The sequence below is a fragment of the Scardinius erythrophthalmus genome (assembly GCF_964197995.2).
Source record: "Scardinius erythrophthalmus genome assembly, chromosome: 2".
Lineage (NCBI taxonomy): Eukaryota > Metazoa > Chordata > Actinopteri > Cypriniformes > Leuciscidae > Scardinius > Scardinius erythrophthalmus.
Window position 1 is genome coordinate 7,288,667 of NC_138222.1, and position 27,409 is coordinate 7,316,075.

Here is a 27,409-nt window from a genome sequence, read left to right on the forward strand (position 1 = left end):
CGGCGAAAAACATTCTGCCTGGTCTAACATATAAACACTTACAATAGGCTTTCAGTGGCGTGTAACAGTCACTCCTACTGTTGAATTTTATATATATTATATACATTTTTCAATTGTAGTTTTTTAAAAAGGCATCTGAAATAATAAAAAGTGCAATATAGTGTTTTCAAAATATAGATTTTTTCAATGCATATCGATACTGAAATATCTGAAACACTTGCACAATACCAGCTGTGCTTTCTCACTCTCTCATCTGTCAGACAGCGAAAAACACACAAACCCGCCTCCTCTCACTCACTCGTTTCATTTGCTCCGGATGAATATAGTTGGTGCTACAGGGCTTGAAATTATTGAAAGTATTGCACATCATTTTACTCATTCTCGCAGATTTTCTGCTTACACCCAAAGTGCGCACACATAGAGCAGCCTCTCAGTACTAAATAAAGTTCTTTTTCGCTGCTTATTGCGCTTAAACAGTCAAATACACAAACATAATTCCCCGGTTTCACAGACGAGACTTAAGCTAGTCCCAGACTAAACTGCATTTTTGAGCTGTTTCAACTGAGAGAAACTAGCACTGGCAAATCTTAAAATATGTCAGTGCAATTGTTTTGTCTCAAGATGCACACCACTAATGTTTTATTTCATAGACACTTTTATAAAAGTTACTTAAATGTGCTAGTTGAACTAAGGCCTAATCCTGGCTTAGTCTAAGTCCTGTCTGTGAAACCGGGCCAAACATAATGTCAAAATGCCAGTCTTGGCGTGTATTCACGTAAACATAGTCAGTTATGTTTTAAAGGAGAACTCCGGTCAATTTTAACATTGAGCTCATTTTATTGTACATTTGGAGTGCTGTCAATACAGAGAACAACGACAAAAATCGGTGTTGCCTACACCGAGTTATTCTATTTTTAAAATTTGCACCCTGTTGACTTCAATAGGGCAAGTACTAAACCTGCTTTTAGGCTCTTAACATCCTTGATGTGTCATTACAAGTGCACAGAAAATGTGAGTGATTCCTTCTGAGTGAACACGAGTGGATCTGACTGCAGTAGATGTGAAAGATATGTATAAAAATGATGTTATTTAAGCCAGCGCAAATACCTGTTTACATCCTGTTTTTCGGTTGAAGTCCAAAGTAGTCGATTGCCGAGTTCACGCGCGTGATCATAGGTAACTAAACCTATGCGCGTGAACTCGGCAATCGATTACTTTGGACTTCAACCGAAAAACAGGATGTAAACAGGTATTTGCGCTGGCTTAAATAACATCATTTTTATACATATCTTTCACATCTACTGCAGTCAGATCCACTCGTGTTCACTCAGAAGGAATCACTCACATTTTCTGTGCACTTGTAATGACACATCAAGGATGTTAAGAGCCTAAAAGCAGGTTTAGTACTTGCCCTATTGAAGTCAACAGGGTGCAAATTTTAAAAATAGAATAACTCGGTGTAGGCAACACCGATTTTTGTCGTTGTTCTCTGTATTGACAGCACTCCAAATGTACAATAAAATGAGCTCAATGTTAAAATTGACCGGAGTTCTCCTTTAAGTGAATGTAAAGAAAATGCATGTGCAACAGTATAATGGATCCGTGTGTCAGGTCTTAAAGTGACAGCAGCCTAATATTCCTATAATATTAAAAATATCTATATGGCAGTTTTCCCCGCATGGTATCGATGTCAAAATTGTGGACAGCGAAAGCAGTCGCCACAGTGGCTGCTGAGCAAAAAAGTTCATTTCAAGCCCTGGAGTCAAGGTAAGACAAAAACATGTTTTGGAACATCGATTAACGATGTATTGACTATTTAAATTTAGTTGATTCTTAACAACAACAACAACAACAACAACAACAAAAAAAAGCTACATAGTGTACCTTTAGTTACATTTTTTATTACTGAAAGGACAGTGGAGAATTTATGGGAAATGAATTGGAGTTAGGCACGAGATGGGAAAGATGTGCAAGTGGTGCGAGAGTTTCGGTAGGATAATGTTTGGTTCAGCAGAGCAGGGGTGGAATGTTCCAGACAATTTTGATTTTGCCACAGAAGCATCTCAGTGTCTGCCTGACAACTAGGCTATTTCCAATTGCACATGTACATGTATAGAGGACATAGTTCACAAATCTCCACAGGGGGGAGACACTGCCCATGTAATGTAATGTCAAGAATGCCAAACCCCCTTTGAAACGCCCATTCAAAGCATTGCATAGGCAGACAGCGGTGTTTACAAGAAGGCTGGGTATTAGAAATATGAGAAGCAGAGCAAGACTAGATAATAAACATTACAATTTTAAATCCTGTGCATCCATTCCTACAGTATATAAAAATAGCAACCATGCATGTACAGTATATGGGCACAGAGGGCTTAGCAGAGACGTACTGGACAGCTACTGTGACCCGACGACCTCTGACTTTACTGCGTCTACCAGGAAGCTGAGTTCATTACACATGGTCTCGTGTCTGTAGGCCATGCGGATCTGTGCTACGTTTGTCCGCCGAATGTCATTCCCCTCTGGCCCATCCTTTAGGTAATTGACCCCAAGGAAGTACTTTTTCTCCTGAGGAAAATGGCAAAGGGCTTCAGTGTTGTGCTGAACAAATATTTATATAAATGTTATGAACTGAGGATGTGCACTACCTCGTGGGAAAGGCCACTCTGCAGGACACTGTTCCTAGCGATCTCGCACACGTCACATGTGCTCAACTTCCACAGTTGGGCTGCAATAGCATACTCCTCCATTAAAGCCTCCTGCAGTACACATAATAAAACAATTACCAAGGTTACTGTATATACACAAATTACTGTATATTTAAAAAGTATGTAATTCAAGCACAATTTCTCAAAGACACAGACTTGTGTAGGCTGAAACTTCAAAATGGCAATTAATGGAAATAAAATTAAATAAAAACGCATTAAGTACATTTGATTTACCTAAAAACTTATTATAAATGTATAATTTTACTTTACATATTATAAATACATCTTTGGGTAAATTAAACTTAGTAATGCATTTTATTTAATTTTATTTACATTAATTGCATTAATTAATAAATTAACATTTTGAAGTTCAATCCTGGGGTACATAAATCTGCCTTTTTGAGAAAGTGTGCTGGGATTATGTGCTTTTTAAATATACAGTAATGAAATCAAAATGAATCATTTTAGTTTTTTTTTGGAATATTGCAGTATTATATATATATATATATATATATATATATTATCTATCAGTCCACATTATTAGGGGCCAAGCACCAAACGTGCGTAGGCACCTATTGTATCTGTTCCCGTTCCTATTATTATTATTATTCTTCCGTTTCTTCCGACTGGGAGTCTATGGCAGCCCATAGAACCGATTGCGGGAAAGTTGTAATGGTTTGACATTCTGATAGAGGACAGTGCCAACATCAAATCCACCAATTTTGGTGTGTCTAAGTCATTCCCTCTAGCGCCACCACCTGTCCAAAATTTCACTTTTATTTTGCTAATAACTTTTGAACCGTAAGTCCAATCAACAAAATTCTTTTTTTCTCTTATTCCTGATCTCATGCCAATTCGATTGGACCCTATGCCGTCATTTTCGTCATAACAATATGGCCGCCATTTTGAATTGTCCTTAAAAGCTACTTTTTCGAACTCGTCCTAGATGGTTTGTCCGATTTGCACGTAAATTGAACCAGATCATCTTCAGGCAGTGCTGACCAAAAGTTATGGAATTCAAATTGATCCGTTAAACCGTTTTCGAAAAACGCTCGAACTAATTTTACGTAGCGCCTGCAAAAACAGTCGTAGGGCTCTATCTCCGCAACGGTTTATCGTATTCAGACCAAACTTGGTACATGTCATCACAGGCATGACCTGAGGCTACATGCTGTGTTTCGGCGCAGCGCCACCTACTGGTCCGGAGATATGGAAAATGGCTATTTTTGATTATAGCTTTTGAACAGTTTGTCCAAATATCATAAAATTGGTCTCGTTAGATTCAGGGCAACATGCCGATTCGACTGATATCCAATTTGACCATATCGGCCATTTTGACTGTCAGCCATTTTGAATTTTGTGCTAAAATGCTGTATTTTATGAACGCATGAACGAATTGTTACGAAACTTGGTATTGGTCATCATCACGATGTCCTGAAGGAACCTGAGAACTTTCGAAACAGCGCCACCTAGTGGTGAATTTTTTTTCCCAAATGCTTATAACTTTGGGTGTGGTCGACTTATTTTCACGAGACTCATCTCATTACAGTCCTGAATCGTTGCCGAGTCCCACGATACCAAACATGCTAGGTTTTGCCTTACGGTTTGTGTAGCGTTGTGATTTAGCGCTTAAAAAACATTTGGCTATATCTTCGAAACCGATAGTCCGATCAAGACGAAACCACCGTCAGAAGTTTGGAAACATAGGTCGATAGCTCTACGCCAATGCCCAAATGCAAAAATATTGATGTTTAGGGGTAGTAATATTCAATCAAAGTCATGTGTCAGTCATTTTTTACGTGTTTTTTCATATAAATGTCTATAACTCCGAAGCAAATTGAGATTTTTGCACCAAAATCGACACATATATGTATGGGCTCACTCTGATGACACATAAAAAAAATGGTGGGACTGAGCCTCTTGGTGGCGCTATAATAGAACAAAACATGAAATTCCCATTGATTTCAATAGAGTTTTGTGAAATAAAATGCTATACTAAACAAATGCATTGGTGTAATATTACGAAACTCAGAATGTGCCTTCAGCACCATCCCCTGAAGGTACTCAAAATATTTCGAAACAGCGCCACCTAGTGGTCAAAAGTTATAACAAAATTTCCAAAAAGGCTAATAACTTTTGAATAAATCTGTCTATTGAAATGCCTCTGGTCTTAATAGATTCCTTGGGTCAAGCCGAGAACATAGATACCAAGTTTTCCTTATTTGGCCGAACTTCCTGTCCGCCATCTTGATGTTCAGTCAAAACCTACTTTTTCGAACTCCTCCTAGACCGTTTGTCCGATTTTCACCAAAATCGAATCGTATCATCTCCAGACCGTGCCGACTAAAAGTTATGGATTTCTTGTCGATAGACGAAACCGTTTTCGTATAGCGCAGCAGCAAAGTTGAGGCATGATGCTAATAGCACTATTCAGGCTTTATCTCTGCAATGCCTTGACATATTGACACCAAACTTTGTATGTGTCATTGTCACTTCACTCTGACCACATCACATCAGTTTTGTAACTGCGCCACCTATTGGTCGAAAGTGATAATCCATAAAATCATATTTTTAATTATTGTTTCTATGATTTTTCAGGCATTTTGCATAAAATCCTCTTTAAAGTCTATAATTGCTCATTGTTGCAGTTGGTCTGACACTTTCAGACATGTTGGCATGTCTTGTCGTCTTATTCTGCTTGGCCCCGGTAATTGCTGCTTGCAGCTATATTTATTATTATTATCAGGGCTCCAGACTGCGACCAAATGGTCGCATTTTGCGACCAAAATTTGAGAATGTGCGACTGAATTTTACATCCAGTCGCACATGTGCGACCAGTAATTTTTTTTTTTTTACGTTAAACGTGGAAGGGGCGCGTCAAAGAATCCGGAATGTGTAGCAGGCCAATGAGTGTGAGAAGAATAGGGAATGGCCACTGTAACTGGCTAATGTGTGGAGGGGGAGGGTCCTAGAGATAAGCGAGCGCGCGTAAGTTAAACGTCTGTGGGAAGGAGACGGAGACAAATATCAATGTCACGGACAGACCTATTTTTTTACAGTCTATGGGACAGACACAGTCGGTCGGATGATGATAAAGGCCTGAACCCACTATTTTCGGGAAGACTGGCTACGAAAATTCAGCTGGTTGAGGTACTGTAAGTAAGGTGACGAACTCCATGAGCTGCGAATGTTGCAGTCGCTACCCCAGAACTGCGGGGAAATAGAAGTTTGCAGGCACTTCGCAGTTTAAACACAAAACGCATCTCAGCCTCAAGCAGAGTATTCCGTGACATGTTATTAAATAAAATGAAAAAAACTGCGCTGCGCTACTCATTTCTACTTCATAGACCGTTTAATAGTTCGAACCAATAATAAATAGACAGCGCAGAGCTTCTCTCGCCAGTCGCGGGCCGATCGCGATCACGCGAAACAGTTACATCGTGGAGATCCAGTGAAGAAATCCATTGAGTTCGCGACAGAATTAATAACATTGCTGCGAGATCCAGTGAGAAACATTCAGATTTGACGCAGAATTCTCTGTTATAAACCATATCAGATCAAACAGCGCTGACGTGGAAACCAGGAGAAACATGTGCCATGAACGAACAAGTTATAGAAGGCTTTAGGTCCACATATCATCAACATTCACCATGGATTTAATGTAGTAACACCACTTACTGTAACTATGGTATATTGTGTTTATAACAGTAGCCTACACATCTTTTTCCAGCACTTCAAAACTATAATATCATATTTAAATGTTATTTTTAATGTGTTGACCAAAACATTTTTTGTTCATCCTTTAAAGATTGTCCCTATTAATAAAACTAAAAGTTTCAAGAACTAGGAAAACTCACACTTATTTAAAAAAAGAAAAGAAACAAATATTAAATTACTATTGTAAACATAGCTGCAGAGGACGCTTATTGGCTATTTTCACTCCCTAATATCTATTTTGTCACTCATTTTGCTTTTGAATTATTAAGACATTATGAATGATAATAATTAAAGTTAACTTTATCTATACACCTCAAATTAAGCTCAGTGCTTTGTCATCCCACAGTGCTACCAAATACTTTCTGTAGAACTTAGTGCCGCTGCCCTCAAATGTTAGTCTGGAGCCTGTGATCTTAAAATAAAACTGCACCATACTTTCTGTACGTTAAGGCTATTTATTATCAAAGCATTTGTCAGTAATACAGTTATTTTGGGGGAAAATGTGAATAATTGCATTGTAAGATGATTTAAGGTGCGCCCCTAAATTTTCTGCTTGTGCTCCTAAAATTTTAAGTCAGGGGCTACAGCGCTCCTAATAAAAAAAGTTAGTCTGGAGCCCTGATTATTATTATTTAAACAAAGCAACTTCCCCTCCCTCACAGCGACATCTTTTCTGATAACGTGTTAACTGACGTGAGGGCGGGGCAACCTGTCACTCACATGAGATCACAACAACAGCAAGCGACAACGATCCAATCAATTCTCAATGGACAAAATCAAGTCCCGCACTAAATAAAATTTTTCTTGTTCGGGAAGTGTTTCACTCTGATATACGTCACAATATGGAAGAAAAGACTAATGCAACTTCCGTTTCATGCCGACGTTAATTGTGAGGATTTTTTTCAGTGATCTTTCTGCAAGTTACATCGCTACGAAAGTATGTGGTGACAAGTGTGTTTTGAGTGAGTCTTTGAATGATTCACTCAAGCGAATCATTCAAAAACACTGATTCAGTCAGGAACAAAACATGACTACTGTGTGTTGTACGCAGACATGTTTTCACTGGAGGAGCAAAATTAGATTTTGCATCTAAAATGTAAGTTACTCAATTTTTTTTTTGTTTATTGAGCTATCTTGGTGGCTCTTGGTCTCAACAACAGGACTGCATTTATTTCTTAGGCTACTTCAGCCTCATGCCTACGGACATATTCAGTGTGATATTGATTCATACGGCCAGAATTTGGATAAAAATGAATTAGCAAAGGACCATCAGTGACTTCCTTTCCTTGCTTTTCAGAATTTTTAGAACTGTATTTTTGATTAGAGTTTTTATTATTGAGTTGTTTCAACTGGCTACAAATTATATTTTTAAAATTCCATTCACATTCCTGTTGGAACAATTATTGTTATATTATTTTTAACATTCTGCCCTCTAATTCATACTTTTTTTTTTTTTACTAACTAAAAAGCCTTTTAGTATTTCATCTTACTAGTTACTAGGATATATTATTAGCAAATAGGGTGTGATATTTATATGCATTTTATGTAAGTGGTCTGCTATACTGTTAAAATACCTCATTTAATTTAATTTCAAGCTATCAGAATTTCATCTTTCTTTTTGACCATATAGGGCAGGCTAAATATCAGAAACTGACCCAATTTGCAATTTTTTTTTGTTTTGTCAGTTTTTTCCTCAAGTATGAGCTTCATATTCTCATTATATAGGAGCCATAAAAGCCTGATGTATCAAATATGATACTCTTTTTTTTACTCTTTTTTTAATAATTTTGTCTAAATGTTCAATAAACTGTTCCGTTTCAACAAAAAGTATTTTTCTGACTATTATTTCATATGTCAGGCTTAACCTGGTTTATAAAATCCATTACTGAATATATTTATTGAAAGTTTAGAGCATTATTTAAAATTTTAGGTGGTTACTTCAGGTAAATGTAGGAAACTCCTAAAAAATGTCCCTAAACAGGGTTTTCACAGCGATGCCATAGCATAGAAGAACCATTTCTGGTTCCCAAGAACCTTCCAGTGAACCGTTCTTAAAAGAACCACTTTTGTGAATCTAAAAATCTAAAGAACCCTTTCCACTATAAAATAACCAATTGTGCAATGGAAAGGTTCCATTGATATTTAAGGTTCTTCATGTAACCTGCAATGGCGATAAAGAACCTTTATATTAAAGAGTGTATAAGATGGTTGTAGTTTGACCTTGGTGTAGTGGAACTGCAAGGGGTCGTCAGTGGAGAGGGACACACACAGGCCTTTGTGTAGGAACTCTCGCAGTGGGTTCTTGGAGTATTCCAGGAACAGACTGTTGTTACTCAGAGGAGACATGGCAATGGGCACTTGGGCAAGATAGTACAGGTACTGCAGCACAGGACTCTGGAAAAACAAACACACACACACACACACACACACGTGTGTTATGTGAGAAGATCAAATGCTCTGATCAGGCTCTTAGATCTGCCTGCTTTCATTTGCATGTTTTTTTACAGCAGCAGAGGCTCCATTGATTCTGAGCTCATCACTAACACAAGTACATAGTCAAATCAAGTGGTAACACGTCACATCTGCATTTGCTTAATTAATAGACTCAGGCTATTAAGGATCTGAACTCTGCTGCCACCATAAATTAAAGTACAAGATTTTTGCTAGTTTGACTAATAAGCTCTCACAATTAATAGTCATCATTCATCTCGTCAGAATGATATTGCATTAGACTTCGAACTAAATTTCAGAAGCGCACTGCATAATTTCCCTCATTTTAAAGAGCTGTTGAGCACTGTTTGGATTAATCTTCTACTTCTTACCTTTTTCAGGTTTAAGCCATGAGAGATGTTGTCCGCGGTGAGGAAAGCTGAAACCAGGTGGGTGATAGAACCAGCTTCTCCACAGTGTGGACGGAACTGAAAGGTACTAAGACCACGTTCCCTGTGAAAACACACACATATGTAAGTTGAAAAATTTTGAGGGGGGAATGAATGGAAGATTATAGGCCCCCACTTGTTGCAAATATAATGCCAAAATAAGAAATTATAGAGCAAATTGGAGAAATAAAGTTTCAATTACAAGAATACATACAGTACACACTCATCGGCCACTTTCTTGGGTACACCTGTTCAACTGCTCGTTAACACAAATATCAAATCACATGGATGCACTGGGTCCAAAATCACGTTCTGTCTGAGTAGGTACTCTATTTAAATTTACTTTCCGACCGCTAAAACGTACATTCTATAAAGTCTGAATAAGGGTAGTATGTGTAAAATTTGGTGGTACTACATCTGCCATGTTGTTACCATCACATGAACTACCAGCATCAGCTGCGTCACTTCACTACCATTCATAAATCCTCTCCCGTGGCCTCATGGGACAGCAAAGTGTCCATCGAATGTGCACTTCAGAATCTCGGCGAAAGCCGTAGGCCATTCAGGGACTTTCCGCCTACTGATTTTTGAATTCTATGTATTCGGACATACTTCTCTTTTTAAGCATACTATATAGAGAAGTATTGGATTTTGGACGCAGCACAGGTCAAGACAATCTGCTGACATTCAAACTGAACATAAGAATGGGGATGAAATGTGATTTAAGTGACTTTGAATGTTGCATGGTTGTTGGCACCAGACGGGCTGGTATGAGTATTTCAGAAACTGCTGATCCACTGGGTGTGTATATGGCTGGAGACAAAATGCGCTGTGACTATAGCATACAACATAACAGCTGCTGTATGGTATTCAGAAGGCACTTTTCAGTCCGACTGATTTCGCTGATTTTTATGGGCTAAAACAATCAAATTTGCTGCCGCTTTTCTAAAAAAAATTGTGACGATTTTATTACAGTTAAAACCCACCAAAACTCATGATGTACTTATGTAATTGGTGTTAGTGACAGTAAGATTACAGCTAATATTTTTGTGCATAACTAGTGAATTTGTGGTTCTGGTCCCCCATGCACAGGTCACTGGTGAAATACTCATAATTCTGCTTTGTCAAAGATACAGAATTGTGTTAGACACAATAGCTTGCGCAGTGTCACTGAATTAGCATTGCATGTAATTAGTCAGTGACACTAATTATATACTGTATATCTTTACCATATAAAAATGATATAATTGTCTATTGTCCCTCTCCATCACTGAAATAGGCCTGCCCCATATCGGAACTTTTCACTCCTTTTAAACACTTGTATGTAAATCTGACTGTGTTGAAATCCCAGTGCATCCCTGCTCACTTTATAATGGAATTCACTGCAATACAAGGGCAGGACACTTCAACACCTACCTACCTCCTACAGTTATTTCAAGATCTATCTACTTCCTTTGATTTGTCAGGTTGATATAGTTGATGATTTTTTCATCATGAAGCCAGTTATTTTGGTTGTAACCACATAAAGAATATTATTTAGGCTATCTGGAAAAAACATTTTCTGCAGCATTTACTGTTTCCGACGATTGTATTTCCTGTGTACATACATTTATATCTCTTCAATGCATTCAGAGGCCCTGGGTTACTGACCCCATTAATCCGGTCCACAATCCATCCTTTATAAAGTGGAAAGATGATGTCAGTTTGTTCTACTGACAATATTCCACAGGCTTTAACAGTACCTCAGTTGTAACCCAATATGTGTGTATTACCGATACAGTGGTATTTATAGATGTCCTGGTGCATGGTGAAACTCACACATGCAATTGGAAACCGTTTGTTCTCGAATGCCTTCCAGTACTTATTCAAGGTTTATCAAAGCCTGAGGGTTTAATAGTAGATCTTGCAAATATTAAAGTAATCTCTGTTTACTTCCCCCCCTTTAGTGCAGACATTTTTCCTATTGGTATGGGATATGTAGCCTCTCCCTTCAGCTAATGGAATTTTCCAGTTGGTGTGCGGAACAGATATAATGGAGCACATACTTCCTGAGGTTGTTGAGGACCATGATGTTGGCATACATGTGGAAGAGGTAGTAGCTGTAGGGTGGGTTGTCATCTGTTGTCCATTGCTCAGGCTTGGGGCTCTTATAAGAGAACATGTGATCGCTATGCTTGGATTCATCATCCACACTGTCAAAGCCAGTCACCTGAGAAAGAAGGGACGTCCAATGAGTGATGTGTGATAAAGTCTTGCAAAATTATTTATTTGAAGTGCACTCTGAGTTCTTACATTGCATTGCCTATTATCATGATTTAATTAAACTTCTTTTTATATAAAATACACTATATTGATAGAAGTATGTGGACACCAGCTTGCACTCCTCTGAGAAGGTTTCCACTAGATGTTGGCAAATGGATGCAGGGATTTGCTCTGACACAAGAGCATTAGTGAGGTCAGGCATTGGTCAGAGGTCAGACGTTGGCTGATGGGGCCTGACTCGTGGTTGTCATTTTAATTAATCCTTGAAAATATATTGAGTGGGGTTCATATCTAGGTCACATTTTTCATGCTGGAGCAGAAAATATCTTCCCTAAACTGTGAAATTTTGAAAGCACACAATTCCCTAAAACGTTATTGCATGCTATGAATAATAAGATTCGCATTCACTGGAATTACTGTTTTATTCAAACCAGTAAATCAGAAGGGAGTGTCCACATATGTATGGCCATGTGATTTTTAAAACAGTTAAATGAATTTTACATGAAGTACATTGATTTAAAAAATTTACATCAAATATGAACCTTGAACTTACATATTTTAGAAATACGTGGAGCTCTTTGTGCTTCTGAGGATTCACTGTAGCCTCAAATAGAGGAAGGAAAATGTTCTCAAGCATCTTGGCAAAATTAGGAATCAACTTACGTGACTTGAAAATGTCACTGGAAGAAATAAACATAACATAATTGTAAAACAAGATATACAATTTTTGGAAAATACCGAAAATATTAAGAATGAATGTAGCTACTTACTATATTCTGGGCACCTGAATGATCCAGCGCATGTTTGGAGAGTACACTTCTTGCTGAATAAACCAATGGGAGAGACTTTCCCACTCCTCTGGGGAACGACCATAGATGGACAGTCGTGGTTCGGCATGCTGATACTTGCTCTCCTCCAGATCATGTGCTACTTCCTAAAAGAGACAAAAAGACAAATTCGAGCTAAATTAGTACCGCGCTTACTGCATGACATATAATGATGTGCAGTTTACACATTAACATTTCTGCATTTAGCTGATGCTTTTATCCAAAGGGACTTACAAGAGAATAACAAATCAATTTGTCAAGCAACCACTAATATACAATGCCAGGTTTATTTGACTAGATTAGGAAGCAAGTTAGAGAAGAGAAGAAATGTAGAGATATTTTTTCTTAATTTCTCTCAATAGGCCCATCCACTACACTGCAGAGATACTTGGTGCTTGTGTACAGGTTGACTGATTTTAAAATTTCCCTACCAAACAAATCCAAAACCTTAGTCTTGTTATGACAAAATGACTATACCTTGATTAAGCGGGCAAAATACTCTCCTTCGATGTAATTGTCAGTCTTCAAGTAGATTTCCCTTAGCTCGCTTGCTCCTACTGGATTGTACTTGGAGTTGAATTTGTCAAAGCGATGAAAGGTTTGTCTGCCCTGTAAATACACTAAATATGATGCATACTGTACAAGCAACTAGCATATCCTTGGGCTGTAAACATATAGATAAGACGTTACTTACGGCATGGACATCTAAGGAGTCTACAGTAAGGTCATAAGGGTCCATGTTCAGGTTGTTAAACACCTGTTTGAGAGTTAGTTTAAGCCCTGCCTTCTCCAGGACGACTCTCTCTGCATCAGTTTTATTGGTGGTTTGGATGAAATCAAGCAGGTGTTTCTGGCTCATACATGCTGCTGCATGAATATGCGTGTCTACCTGTAAGAGAGCATTTGTGTACATTTAGGCCGCAGTGGATATCACATTTACATAAACCAATGAGTCTTTCAAATTATACCTTTCGGACATTGTAGAAATCTCTGTGAGGAACACCCTTGAGTTCTTTTAGTTCCGCCATTTCGTTGAGCATTTCATGTAGGTAAAACTTTGACCCAAGGAAGTTTAGTCGTCTATGGCAGTAGGTCTTACTGTTTAAAGAATAAATATGTTTAGCTTTACATCTTGGATATGCAAATACAGAGACTTGATGACCGCTGTGGTAATTTTGGTTGGAGACTTACGTAGGCCCATCAGTGATCATGGCGAGCACATGACTCATGTCAATGGCAAATGTTTCCAGGTCTGGATAAGGCAAACAGCGTGGTTTGTTCATGCTCAGAGCTTCATTGTTTTCATACACATAAATAATGCCATCCTTCATCTTCATCTGATAATTGAGGTTCTCTGGAATATTCTCCATGCTGTAAGGGTCCTCTCCCTCACCAGGGCAGGGACAGATATCTGTGGAGAGCAGAAGGTTTCACCAAAAGAAAAAAAGAAAGGCTAGGCAGACTTAGCTGGTGAAGCTGGTTGACTAGGAAAGTCTTGCTGGTTAAGTTAGAAAGAAGACATCAGTAGACCAATACCCTTGCTGGTGATCAGCATTAAAAGATGCTGTTTTCCCCTTTTGAATCGTTCCCATTCTAGTGCTTATTTTTCTTAGTTGTTCCTACTTGAGCTACACATAACTCAAGTCAACTCTTATGTCTTCTAAAATTAGTTCAATGTTGATGTCTTGGGAAGGGACATTTGTAAACAGAAATTCCACTGAAATGTTTACAGAGCCATAAATAAACCTAGAATGAGAACATGGTCTCCATCCAAGTCACATCTGGTTATGAACCCTGAGCAAATGAAGATGTACCTGGAAGAGTTTCATCTTCTTCTGTCCACCTTTCATTTGCTGCAATACGTAGGAACTGTGTAGTGGTCCGTGGGAACCGGTGATATGCCAGTTTTGAGTATTTTTCTCGAATAAAGAGAGCTTTTAGCAGACTTTTAGCTGCTTGCTCGTAATCCTCAACTGTAATCTGAAAGTGCACAGTGATGGTGAAACATAACATGATTGTTAAAACATGATCAGTGGTTAAAAGAGCCTTTATATGAACTTTCAGCAAATTATGACAGAATGTAGAGAAAGGTGGTTGATTGTCCATTCTAATAATACACACCCCAGCACAGTAGTCTCCGCTAATGATGACTCTTTGATACTCCGGCAAATTTTGTGAGATTGAGGAGCAGGTAGAGGAAGGGGAAATGAGGGGGGTCACCACACCCCGGACACTCTCCGTACTTAATGGGATTTGCAGTGACATAGATTGAGATCGAATAATCTTAAAACTCTTCTTCCTACAGAGGATTAAAGCGAATGGGGGCTAAAAATTAAATTATTCATTCACTAAGCACATGAATCATTAATTGCCCTGCTGGAAAATCCAATGAAATCCAGCTTCTGATGGTAGCTGGTTTGACATATTTTCAAGATGGTCCAAGGTGGTCATTAAGGTCATTAACTGGCACAAGGGGTTTCCAATCCTGGAGGGCTACTGTCCTGCACAGTTTAGCTCTAACCCTAATTAAACAGTTAATAAAAGGTATTCAGGATCACTACAAATGTCCACGCAGGTATTCTGTGGCAACATTCTGCAGGACATTAGCCCTTCCAGAGCAGGATTGGACACCCTGGGTCTACATGGTTGACTTGTTGGTGGACTTGGTTTCAACCAGACCATATTGGTTACGCTGGTACCAAATCTGGCAGGCAGCAAACCAGCTACCATGTTCAACAGACCAGCTTGTCCTCCATTGACTGGTTTGGCCTGGTGTTTCAAACCAGATGAAGCAACTGGTAGCAGTCTACAGTGAAAAACAAAATGATGCTGACCGTTTGGCACTTTCTTCTGACTGTTGCTCAGCCAGTTCTCTGAGTAGCTCCCTCTGTCTGGCTTCCTGCAGGCCAATGGGACAGTCCTCAGGGACGGTGTACATGGATAGGACATCTTTAGTGTCCTCTTCCTTTATTGCCGAGGCATACACCTTCTCTGCCAGTAGACGAACTTCCTCATCCACATCACTCAGAGCAATCTTCGGAAACTGCCGTGGCATATCTGTAAAGAAGCATGTTTAAACACACCTCAGTAACATTAAGCTGCTGAATTCTTGAAGTCATCTCTCAAAGCCTATGTCCGGCGATCCCATAAGCATGTCCCATTTTTAAGTCATGTTGAAATCAAACAAGTGTTTAGTGTTCAAAAGTGCTGTACTAGTCCATCAGTTGCTGTCACTGCTAAAACAACAGGGTTACTTTGATAAATATTTCATGGCTCATGTCAACACGCTTGCTGTAAATAGTCTTGAGATGCCATGTGCATTCCCAGGCCGTTGATTTAGGCCAGCAAAGTCAGTCACTAGGCCAGTGCACAGCTGCAGACGCACTGCCTAATAAAACAGTTATGCTTGTGTAAGGACAGATCAAGTGTCTGAGCCCTGGCTTTGACTTCTCCCTGAACAGTTAAGAACATGGCCCCCAGTGGTCGCATCAAATGCTATCCAGGGCAAAAACCAGATCCCTTTGTCAAGGTTTCCATTCTTCATGGTCGTTCCAAGAAACTCCCATACCAAGTAGAATGTGTCCCTGTCATACTGGCTGTTGTACCAGCTGTGTAACCATAGGTACCACAGACATCTGAGAACAAGCCAGAGGATATCTGGCATGAAACTGGAGCATATTCTACCTAGCTCTATTGATGAGAAATAAATCTACCATCAATTTGATCACAAGATTCAATATCTCCTCCATTACACAAGCCTGGTTTCCATTACAGATTTGCGCAAAACTTTTGCAATATTTTCTAAATGTTGCTAAAAAAAAAATTTGTGAAATGTCAGCCTTTTGTGCGACTAAAACATAATTTTTTCCTCTCGCTATTCCAAAAATCATGGCGACGGATGTTGGTAGGTTTACGTATATTGCAGCCACCGCACTAGCCATCATTTTTAATCGAAGGAGACGTACGTATGTGTTATCCAAGCATTAATGACAAGGAAAGCCCCTTATACTTGGCAGCGGCCACGTATGGGGTTTTTCTGGGTGTTTCTCCCTCATATCTGCTTCGAGGTCTTGATAAATTGTGGCATTTCTTTGTTGTTTAGAATCCAGTATTCAGTACTATTATGTCTTTTATGAGATTAATAAAGAACTGTCTCATCTTCTGTCCAAAATACCACGCCATCTTTAAAGAATGATCATGTGACATTTACGTACAGCAGGTGACCTGTAAAAACGAAAAAACTGTTTCCATTGCATTTTTGCAAAATATTCCTTTTTCAAATTGCCTTAAAAATCAACTTAAAGCAAGCGGTTTTTTGGGGGGTTTTTTTTTGCAATATATGGGAGTTTTTGAGAAATACACATGCTTCCATTGGGCATATTTTCAATTTACGCAATTTGAAGGGCAATGAAAACGCAGCTAGTGAAATCAAACTCTGTCAAAAAAATAATGCTGACTGTTGCATCCGTTTTCACCACAAACTTTGCTTAGGATCACTGGTTTTAAATGCTGTGAGGACGACTAGGAAGTTCTTCCACCCTGCCACTGTACCTATAAGACTTGCCAGAAAATAGTTACTGGTTCTGGTACACTCTACCTCTGTCTGTGGAAACCTGACATGCACAGCTGTGCGACTGCTGCCATTCTTACCTTCAACCCCCGTCAGCGCCATCTCGGCTTCGGCTGTTCTTAGCGGGTGCACTTCAAATGGGTTACTTGGTATATGTTTGGGTGTGCATGTGTGTGATGTGGGCCATGTCCAGTCGCACTCTGAGAAACTGCTGTCGTCTAACTGCTGTTTTGTTTTCTTGAGTATCTCTCTCCCTCTCTCTATTTTAGGAGGTAGAAAGCCACTAATCCTTTGAATATGTCACCACCGCCTGTCAACAAAAAGCGACCCTGGATCCAACAGAGAACCGCTTACGAACAGGACCTTGCTCAATCCTCTCAACTAGGGATGTCAATTTTCACAAATTCCTATGATCGATCGTCATTTAAATTAACGATCAATTAATCGATTAATCGTTAGCCGTAATACTGCGATATGCGTCTACTGCAGTGGCTATGGCCAACAGCATGACAGGGTGTGCAAATGCTGCTCAGAACGCTATAATCCTCACCAAATCAATGAGAATGGTTTTAAATATAAATAAAGGGCTAATAGGATTGTAAAATGTTTCGATGTGATTGATAATTAAATTAATTATTTAATAATCAAATATAACTACTAATACAACGTGTCACCAACGCCGCCTCATATGCGCTTAGAATGTGTGACGCGCTCTTCCTGGAACAACTGCACGCGCTGAATGAATCTGCTACCGTTTCAACTGGAGCACTTTGCTAGCACGTTATTTATCTAAAAGAAATGCATCCTATATGAGATTAATCAGATATATTAAAAATAAACATAATATTACAAATTACATCTGCACAAAATGACGCAAATTCATGCACAAGTGATCTTGAACTAAGTTAACGTTACGTGCTATTCATTCAGAACTACTCATGTTGTGGACGCGCGCTTCCTGGAGCAACGCGACACGGCAACTAAACCCAAATAATTCACAATGTTTTATTACAATATTGTTCTCTTTATAATGTTATGTAATATTACAGTCCCAATAGTCATTATTAGTCGTGCACTGCCGTTTGAGCTGCGCGCGCTGAAGCTGACGCTTTACTACAGAGTTAATTCTTAACCAAATGCATCCAATATGAGATAAATCAGATATAGATAGGCCTACACAAAATAAAAAGTATTACAACTTACATTTGCACAAAACAAAAGGCTGCGAATGCACACGCAAACTTATAGTCATGATGAAGGTGTAAAATGTCAAACATAACTCCGGCGCGCTCGCTTTACATGTTTCGCGGTTGAGCAGCGCACACGCGCATGAAGACCTGCTTAATCGATGATCGATAAGTTTTATCGATTAAATGTATTATCGACAATTAATCGATCGTCGATTAATCGTTGACATCCCTACTCTCAACCCATCTCATGTGTACATTACAATCCTGGCTTCCCCAACTCATTTTAGGGGGATAGTGAGGGATTTACTCGCTCACTACCCCTAAAATCCAGCCCCACAAAACCCACAGCTGATCTCAAAAACCCAACTGTCCACGTGAACAGAATCTGTGGCCAAAAGAGCATCTGCTTTGACAGCTTCAGCCATCCCTCACCCCCCGAGAACAGCGTTTAATCCCAGCTCTGACCTTGCTTTATGCACGTATCATTTCAGCCCCAGATAAACAGTCCTGCTGGCCATTAGCGGGGGTCTACATGAGGCATCATGTCACTAAAACTCCAGAGATAATCACCCCCGAAACTGATACCTCTTAGTTACTTCAGAGCTTAAACTGGGTGTTGACAGACAGGGTGCTGTTCATGTTGTCCCAGAGCATGAGAGCATGCCCAGCATCTATTTGTATCACATCCACTTGAAACCATAGAATAAACAAACCATCTCAACCTTTGCCTTTACAGACAAAGTGATCGTTAGAAGTGCACAGCAAGATCCACTTGCGCATACTCATTTACCCTGGTATGGAAAGCAGACTGTAAAAAAAATCATTGTGAGGGGACAAAGGGGAAGTAGGTTTACCTGATCCAACTGTTGTCCTTTATGTTCCTGTAACCTTTTATCTCATACCTTATCCAGCTGGAGCTCCAACAGCTAAACCTACCCAACTCTCTCTTTCAGACCAAGTGCGCCTGTCAGCCTGACCTGAAAACTGGAGACAAGTCACATGATGGCGACACAATCCTGGTGATGTGTTGGGTATTATTACAGGGTGCTTGGACATGGCAGGGGGAGGAACTGGAAGTGGATTTGTCAGGATGGAATTAAGATACAGCTTGAATATCTCCCCATCTCATTCTCTCTCCCACATATCAATCAGAGGGAGTTCTGGATCATATGACTAAAGGATTTAAGGGTCTGTGTGGTGCAAAGCTTTATCAGAGATTAATGTAGTACAGGCAAGTTCTAATGGCTTCAGCTCAGAGTTGATGGGTGTATGAGCAAAACCGAAGCCACAATCTGTTATATAAGCTGTGCATGTCTCTTTGAATGCCTTGCTACAATGAGGCTGTAAATGCTTGTGTAAATAATGAATGACTACCACTCTGTTTTCTTGCACCTAAGGGTCTATTTAATGGCTCAGACGTGCTTTGCCATCAAGAGGCTCTGTGTGCAATGTAACTACACACAATGTATCAGGCTGTATAGTTGTCTTTGCATATAAAGCTGAGATAGAACACGTTGAATAAAAAGACATCATTTACTGTAATCCATAACCATAAATAATAGCATTTCCTATTAGCAAGAAATCATTATTTTCTCTGCTTTTCCAAAGGTACATTTCTTCTCCATCTTTTGTGCTCAGCGCTCAGGTTTCACTCTTGCTCTAGCCGTTATCAGCACGATCTATGCTAGGGGTTAAAAGGATCGTAGTTGATCCGTACGGACCAGGACCCACGGTTCGGCACACGTGTTTTGCTGATTAATTGCTAAGTTTCACTATCAATTCTATACCTGAGGACTGTTATCTGTGCGCACAGCCACACACACCTGAAGGGTGCGCACACAGAGAGGCGCATTTCTGAAACCTTGCATCTACGTGAGCTTGAACGGACACATACACACAAACTTATGTCAAAATACTAGTCTCTTGACAAATATTCTCGTACACAGTTGGTTATGTCTTAAGTGATAGTAAAGAGTTGAGAAAGAAATCGGATGTTTATCATTATATTGGATTCATGCATTCGGTCTTAAAGTGACAACGACCTGCTGCCAAGTCATTGATGTTAATCAATCAACAAGCCACAGCTTTAACAAAGATTAATCTATATTTTATACAGTGAACTCTATAATGTTATTTTACATTTAGGCCTAATTATTACATGTCTGTACCTAAATACACTACAGTTAGACCTTACTTTATTTGCTATATATTGTCATATTGTATCTATGCTTGTAATTAGTCTATTTGATCAAGTACATAGTACATTCATGAGAAACAGGATCTTAAAATAAAGCGATACCGTAATTGTATATAAAATGCTGATGTGTTATTGCTTGATGAAGCTTGTAAGACTACTGTGAGAATATCGTGAAGTTCAAGATTGGAGGAAAGACTGTGGCAGGGATGCAGACAGGAATAGCAGGACCCATGTTTGTAACCCCCTTTATATTAAAAATATCAGTTTTTTTTCTTAAACTAGTTAAACAAACTCTATTCTCGCTCATTGTAATTTCACGGTATCATACCTACATGTTTCTTCTAGCTTGTACTTTTACTAGAATTTTTATTGCAGCACTTCCCATGTTTACTGGCTCTTTATGATGAATTATGCTGTAGCATTCCTTTGGAAGGCATTTGCTACATTAACAAAATAATGTAAATGTTTATGCAATGTCTCCCTCATTTTAGGGCCCAGGATAACATTCCTAGTTGCCCCCATCTGGTAGGAATCAGAAACAATTCCTGAAGAGAAGAGTTCAATAATGAAATAAAAAGTGCTGCAATAAAAAAAAAAAAAAAAAAGTATATATATATATATATATATATATATATATATTACTGATACTGATATTAGACAGTTTCTTATTGCAGGATAGCAAGAGAGAGAGAGAAAGAGAGAGAGAGATGATAATGGCTCACCCTTTCCTATACACGGGCTGGAGAGCTGCTTCACTATGGGTGTCTGGAGTCTTCGCATCATTCCCTGTGTGCTCAGGCCAGAGAGTGAAAGGACAAAACAGCATGTGCAGGAGCGGGATGAATAGGTGGGTATTTCTCAGCATTATTGCAACAGATTTGATGCCATGCTGAATAAGTGCATCTATTTGTAACCATTGATTTAGAATTTCCCGTAAAGGGCATCAATAAACATACAAAGCACTTTTGAAGAATAAATGTATGATAACAATTTGCACATTAGTGTGGTTTGTACTGCATCACGAGAAAGACAAATAGGCATTTATTTACAATGTAATAATGTTAGTAATCTTATTGAAGCACTTACCTTGCCTCAGATCTTACAGAACTCAGTGTCTTTTCTGCAGCTGCACCGCAAATACAAACCCATGATGTTCTCACAGGAAAAAAATGAAAGGAAAAGAAGAAGAAAAAAACAACTCACTCAGTTCTGCCCCCAAGTGATGTATGAGATATGACACTTGAAATTCACTAAGCAAAGAGAGGAAACAGTCATTTAGCCACCTCACATCTGGAGTCAAAACACAGGGCTATAAAATTACACATTTCTTTCACTGGTGTTTAACATTATGCAACTAGACAGTGTAAAGATAGTGTAAAGTAAAGTAGTATATTTTCTTTCCTGTCGTAGGCTAATTCATTATTGCCCCCTTGTGGAGATGTGTACATATGTCCTTCAACAACTAGAAGTATTTGGACAATTACTAGACTTACTAAAAATTTATGAATGTCATTGAATATCAAATCAAGGTCAATACATATATTATAGTCCTAATAAAAAAGTGCTTTACTATTAACCAGTCACTTTAAAGCCCCCCCAACCCCAACCTGCCAAAAAAAAAAAAAGTGTTTTTATGCTTTTAGTAACATTTTAGTTTTAAAAATAAAATAATACAGTGCACTTTACATTTGGTGGACAGATGTATTATTTTTCAAGTAGTCTCTGGTCTGTTGACCGCAGTTCTATATGTTGCTTTGGAATTATATTCATTGTAAAAAGTGCTTTACAGATAGCCTGAATCTGATTTTCATTTTTATGCTAGTGGATAGAAAAAATAACAATACAATTGAAATATTCCAATAAAATGTTTTATTAAATTTGCTTTGGCTTTAGTGCAGTGGCAATAATATAAAAGCCATATTAACAATTTATATTTATACTTTATACTATGATGCCATTTTCTGCCATTGCACTGTATATGTGGGTCTTTATACATGTAAAAAATATAGCTACTTTTATAATTAAGGAAGGGAATTATATCTCCTGCAAGGGGATTATTAAATTTGGGGGTTCTTGGCATTAAACAGAAAAACACACTAATCTATGGACATCGCATGGTCTCTCTATGTCTCTATATCTCTCTCTCTCACTCACAAACACACACACACATATATATATATATATATATAACCAGACACTTAAGCGGAAGCGACTTTAACAATAAAATAATTTCGGGAAAGCCGCACATACGCACAGTAATTGACATTCACACGCTCTCTGATGCTCTATGCACAGCAACAGCGCAACCCTCCGTTATTTCTAAAACGACGCAATTAGTAACGGAGGCTTATGCTGTTAGAGAAAGATGCGTTATTTCGCATTTTACCTGGCGTTGCTTCAGCGTGACAGTCTCTTCTCCTGCACATTTCCCCGCTGCGCACTCATTCGATGATGGGCGGGGAAAGGTAGAATGATAGAAGTGATCACGCACCAATTACAACAAAGAATCTCGAGTTTCACAAAACAACACGGACACAGTTAAAGGGGAAGCTAACAGGACAGTTGCAACAAAACACGCATGTATTTATCCTTATAAGTCGTTAATTTCAAACAGTCCGGGTCAAAAGGTAAGCATACGTGCGTGTATATAGTAGGATATATGGGGGGCTCTGTGCTTTTAATAGCCCATGACCACTGTAATAAATAAATCATGTAATATTTTTGTGCAAATTATAATACTTGAATGCAGAAATACACCGAACAAACTGTCATATTATTATAATAGCACGTTAGAAAAAAAAAACATACATGGAATAATTATTTTCCTGCTTGTGCCAATAAGCTGGTGTCAGGTTATATGAGAATGTCCTGTCTGTATGTTTCTTTTGTTTTAAATCATACCACCACAGTATATAAGTGTCATTATAGAAATCTTAAAATATGTCATTCAAATAGGCCTATATGTCTTCAAAAGGCAAATACAATTGTATCTTCATTTTACATTTCTGGCAATTTGAAAAGTTAAATAAACATTTAATGACCTATATATTATATAAAACTATACTGTCAGTTCACCATAGTTATACAAATGAACAAGATCATTTCCATTCAAAGAGATGGAAACTGATAGGAAAAACATGATGCCAGGGTGGGGGTTGAGGGATAAGGTGAGGACTCAAAGATGCAGAGATATAGGCTTTTTATTTAATAAAAAATAAAACAAAAATTACCCCGTGGGGGAAAACAGAACCAGTCAGCTTGACTTGGCAGGACAAGACTTGGAAGCAGGACACAACATGGCTTCAGGGATCAGGACACAAGGAATGTAAGACAACGAAATGGCACAGGACTGAAAACACAAGAAGAATAAGGGTATGTTTACACAACAATGATATGCTTAAAACGGAGAAGATTTTCTTTTGGGTTTTCCAGGTACAGACGACACCACTGTCAAAACGATCCCCGTTCACGGATGACCAAAAACCCTGTATTCTGCTGCCAGGCCACTAGATGGCGATGAAACACTATAGACTGTACACGTAATACACATGTGCATGACGTCATAGTCTTCAGAGATTTGCGTTTTTGTTCTTTACACGTAGACCGTTTTCAAAAACTTGCACTTTGAAACCCGCTTTCAAAACTTTGCGTTTTTCAGGCACCCAAATCGCTGTTGTCGTCTGCAAACGGCTAAAAAGTTTTACGTTTTTAGTTGAAAACTGTGTCGTGTAAACAGCCCCTAAATAGGGAGCAAACAAGGCAGGTAAAGAGGGAGGACAGGTGAGGCAAAAAAAAAAAACAATAATCAGGTAACAAGATGGGCATTGCTCAAGGAAACATACATGACAAGCCAAGATGACCACCACCACGCCAGAGCCCTCTGTCAAGATGGCCGCCACATCTGTGTCGGCTCCATTCCCGAGTTCAGTCCAGAGGTGACTCCCGTCCCCATCCAGTGTCCAGAGACGACTCCAGTCCTCGTCCAGTGTCCAGAGACAACTCCAGTCCTCGTCCAGTGTCCAGAGATGACTCCAGTCCCCGTCCAGTGTCCAGAGACGACTCCAGTCCTCGTCCAGAGTCCAGAGATGACTCCAGTGTCCAGAGGTGACTCCAGTCCTCGTCCAGAGATGACTCCAGTCCCCGTCCAGTGTCCAGAGTCGACTCCAGTCCTCGTCCAGTGTCCAGAGATGACTCTAGTGTCCAGAGGTGAATCCAGTCCTCGTCCAGAGATGACTCCAGTCCCCGTCCAGTGTCCAGAGTTGACTCCAGTCCTCGTCCAGTGTCCAGAGATGACTCCAGTGTCCAGAGGTGACTCCAGTCCTCGTCCAGAGACGACTTCAGTCCCCGTCCAGTGTCCAGAGATGACTCCAGTCCTCGTCCAGTGTCCAGAGATGACTCCAGTGTCCAGAGATGACTCCAGTGTCCAGAGGTGACTCCAGTCCTCGTCCAGAGATGACTCCAGTCCCCGTTCAGTGTCCAGAGATGACTCCAGTGTCCAGAGATGACTCTAGTGTCCAGAGGTGACTCCAGTCCTCGTCCAGAGATGACTCCAGTCCCCGTCCAGTGTCCAGAGATGACTCCAGTGTCCAGAGATGACTCCAGTGTCCAGAGGTGACTCCAGTCCTCATCCAGAGACGACTCCAGTCCCCGTCCAGTGTCCAGAGACGACTCCAGTCCTCGTCCAGAGTCCAGAGATGACTCCAGTGTCCAGAGATGACTCCAGTGTCCAGAGGTGACTCCAGTCCTCATCCAGAGATGACTCCAGTCCCCGTCCAGTGTCCAGAGACGACTCCAGTCCTCGTCCAGTGTCCAGAGACGACTCCAGTCCTCGTCCAGTGTCCAGAGATGACTCCAGTGTCCAGAGATGACTCCAGTGTCCAGAGGTGACTCCAGTCCCCGTCCAGTGTCCAGAGACGACTCCAGTCCTCGTCCAGTGTCCAGAGACGACTCCAGTCCTCGTCCAGTGTCCAGAGATGACTCCAGTGTCCAGAGGTGACTCCAGTCCTCGTCCAGTGTCCAGAGACGACTCCAGTCCCCGTCCAGTGTCCAGAGATGACTCCAGTGTCCAGAGGTGACTCCAGTCCTCGTCCAGAGACGACTCCAGTCCCCGTCCAGTGTCCAGAGACGACTCCAGTCGTCGTCCAGAGTCCAGAGATGACTCCAGTGTCCAGAGGTGACTCCAGTCCTCGTCCAGAGATGACTCCAGTCCCCGTCCAGTGTCCAGAGACGACTCCAGTCCTCGTCCAGTGTCCAGAGATGACTCCAGTGTCCAGTGGTGACTCCAGTCCTCGTCCAGAGACGACTCCAGTCCTCGTCCAGTGTCCAGAGATGACTCCAGTGTCCAGTGGTGACTCCAGTCCTCGTCCAGAGACGACTCCAGTCCCCGTCCAGTGTTCAGAGACGACTCCAGTCCTCGTCCAGTGTACAGAGACGACTCCAGTCCTCATCCATTGTCCAGAGACAACTCCAGTCCCCGGCCAGTGTCCAGAGAGGCCTTCAATCCCTGAGCTCAGCCCAGAGAGGCCTTTAGTGCCCAAGCTCACCCCAGAGAGGCCTTCAGTCCTCAAGCTCACTCCAGAGTCCACAGGCGCATGAGACGCTCAGCACTGAGTTGCCGGCTCCGCCCTGGTCTCCCTAGCTACCTGCACCGCCATGGTCCCCTGAACTACCAGCTCCGCCCTGGTGGCTCCCTGTTCCCCTGAAGACGCACCTTCACTGTATTATGGCGCTGTTTTGAGTTTGCTTCTGATCTGTTTTCCTGTTCTGTGATTGTCTGTTTCTAGGTTGTTAATATGATCCCCTTCACCTGTTGTCTTGTTCTGTCAGGACCACTATCGTCAAATACGATTGACAATTAGCATACAGTTTGAATTGGAAATATGGTTCTGTTCAGGGCAAGAACAGCCTAGCATGGATAAGAGCAGGGAGAGCAGCAATAAACCCCCCCTTAGGGTAAACAGAACTGAACCAACATGAATGTATTGCAGATATCATTCATTCAAGATTTTAAAGTACGACATAATTCGAGAATTTATACTGATTTAAGGGGAATCAGAATGCCAAATCCTGACTGATGAAAGGAGGAGCTGGGGATGGAGGAGGGTAATTAGCTTCTGAGAAACGCGATAGATGCTGATAATACTGAAGGACTGTTCATTGTCTGTCGTTGTTGCGTTTAATAGGTTGTTCTGTTCATGTTCCTGTGTCTTTGATCCTGTTCTTGAGATTTTAGTTTGTTTAATAAATTGTATTGTGTACATATATACACATACAATTCTATTTTGTATTTTTACATCAACTATGTAATTAAGGTTCTTTTTATTAAAACATAGAATATGCCGTATCAAATTAGTTTTTTAAGCATTTTTACATCTACAATTTAAACAATTTATTTTATTTGTGAACTGATGTTCAGCTGTTCTTTTTAATAGTCAACTTATTTTAGGATAGACAGTCATCAAGCTCTGTAAACACTGTCACAGACTATATATATATATATATATATATATATATATATATATATATATATATATACACACACACAGTATATAAGATAGCACTATATGTATATATTTTAAATTAAATTGATCATTTTAGGACTAGTGAAATGCTGACCTGTGCATTCGAGGGAGGTAGATAGCCTTTTCAATGATATTGATTTAATTTAATACAAGGCACACCAAAACTTGACTTTACAAAACTTTGGGAGTAATAGTTTTGGTCACTTAAAAAAAAACTTAAAAAAAAAAATTTATTTGACCTCTAATCTGAAAGATTAATGAGGTGTTGATGATTGAGGCAGATGGCATCATTCCCAGAATACATTTGGAAATTCTAAACTAAGGAAAGCTAACTCCAATAATTATATAACCACAAGGTGGAGCTGTAGCATTAAAATTAGATAATGATTTAATACATTATTTTCAGCTGCAAGATGAGAGTTATGGTTGGGAGTGTCGGACCCCCTTGAAAAAGGCTTTAGTCAAACGAACAATTTCAACAATAAGTATATAAGTATTTCAGTTGGGCTTTTCAAATATTTTAGAAACCACAAAAGTT

The 27,409-nt window shown here is 39.8% G+C and overlaps 1 protein-coding gene across 5 annotated transcripts; it reads right to left on the minus strand.

Annotated features, from left to right (window-relative positions):
* Positions 1–1,787: 1,787 nt before the first annotated feature.
* Positions 1,788–22,861, minus strand: ampd3a (adenosine monophosphate deaminase 3a). Of its 5 annotated transcripts, XM_081359327.1 has the most exons (18): positions 22,737–22,861; positions 21,554–21,600; positions 21,437–21,476; positions 21,073–21,136; positions 15,228–15,450; positions 14,515–14,692; positions 14,208–14,373; positions 13,585–13,804; positions 13,362–13,491; positions 13,088–13,282; positions 12,871–13,002; positions 12,337–12,500; positions 12,120–12,246; positions 11,350–11,513; positions 9,248–9,368; positions 8,646–8,819; positions 2,649–2,759; positions 1,788–2,568 (listed from the first exon to the last, which is right to left on the minus strand). In XM_081359327.1, the coding sequence occupies exons 4-18, from the start codon at positions 21,131–21,133 to the stop codon at positions 2,398–2,400; spliced, it is 2,337 nt and encodes a 778-aa protein (XP_081215453.1). In that variant the 5' UTR covers positions 21,134–21,136; positions 21,437–21,476; positions 21,554–21,600; positions 22,737–22,861; the 3' UTR covers positions 1,788–2,397. The 5 variants fall into 5 exon arrangements, with proteins under 5 accessions (XP_081215453.1, XP_081215455.1, XP_081215454.1 ...); XM_081359329.1 differs by lacking the exon at positions 21,554–21,600; XM_081359328.1 differs by lacking the exon at positions 21,437–21,476 and having other exon boundaries at positions 22,737–22,800.
* Positions 22,862–27,409: the final 4,548 nt, after the last annotated feature.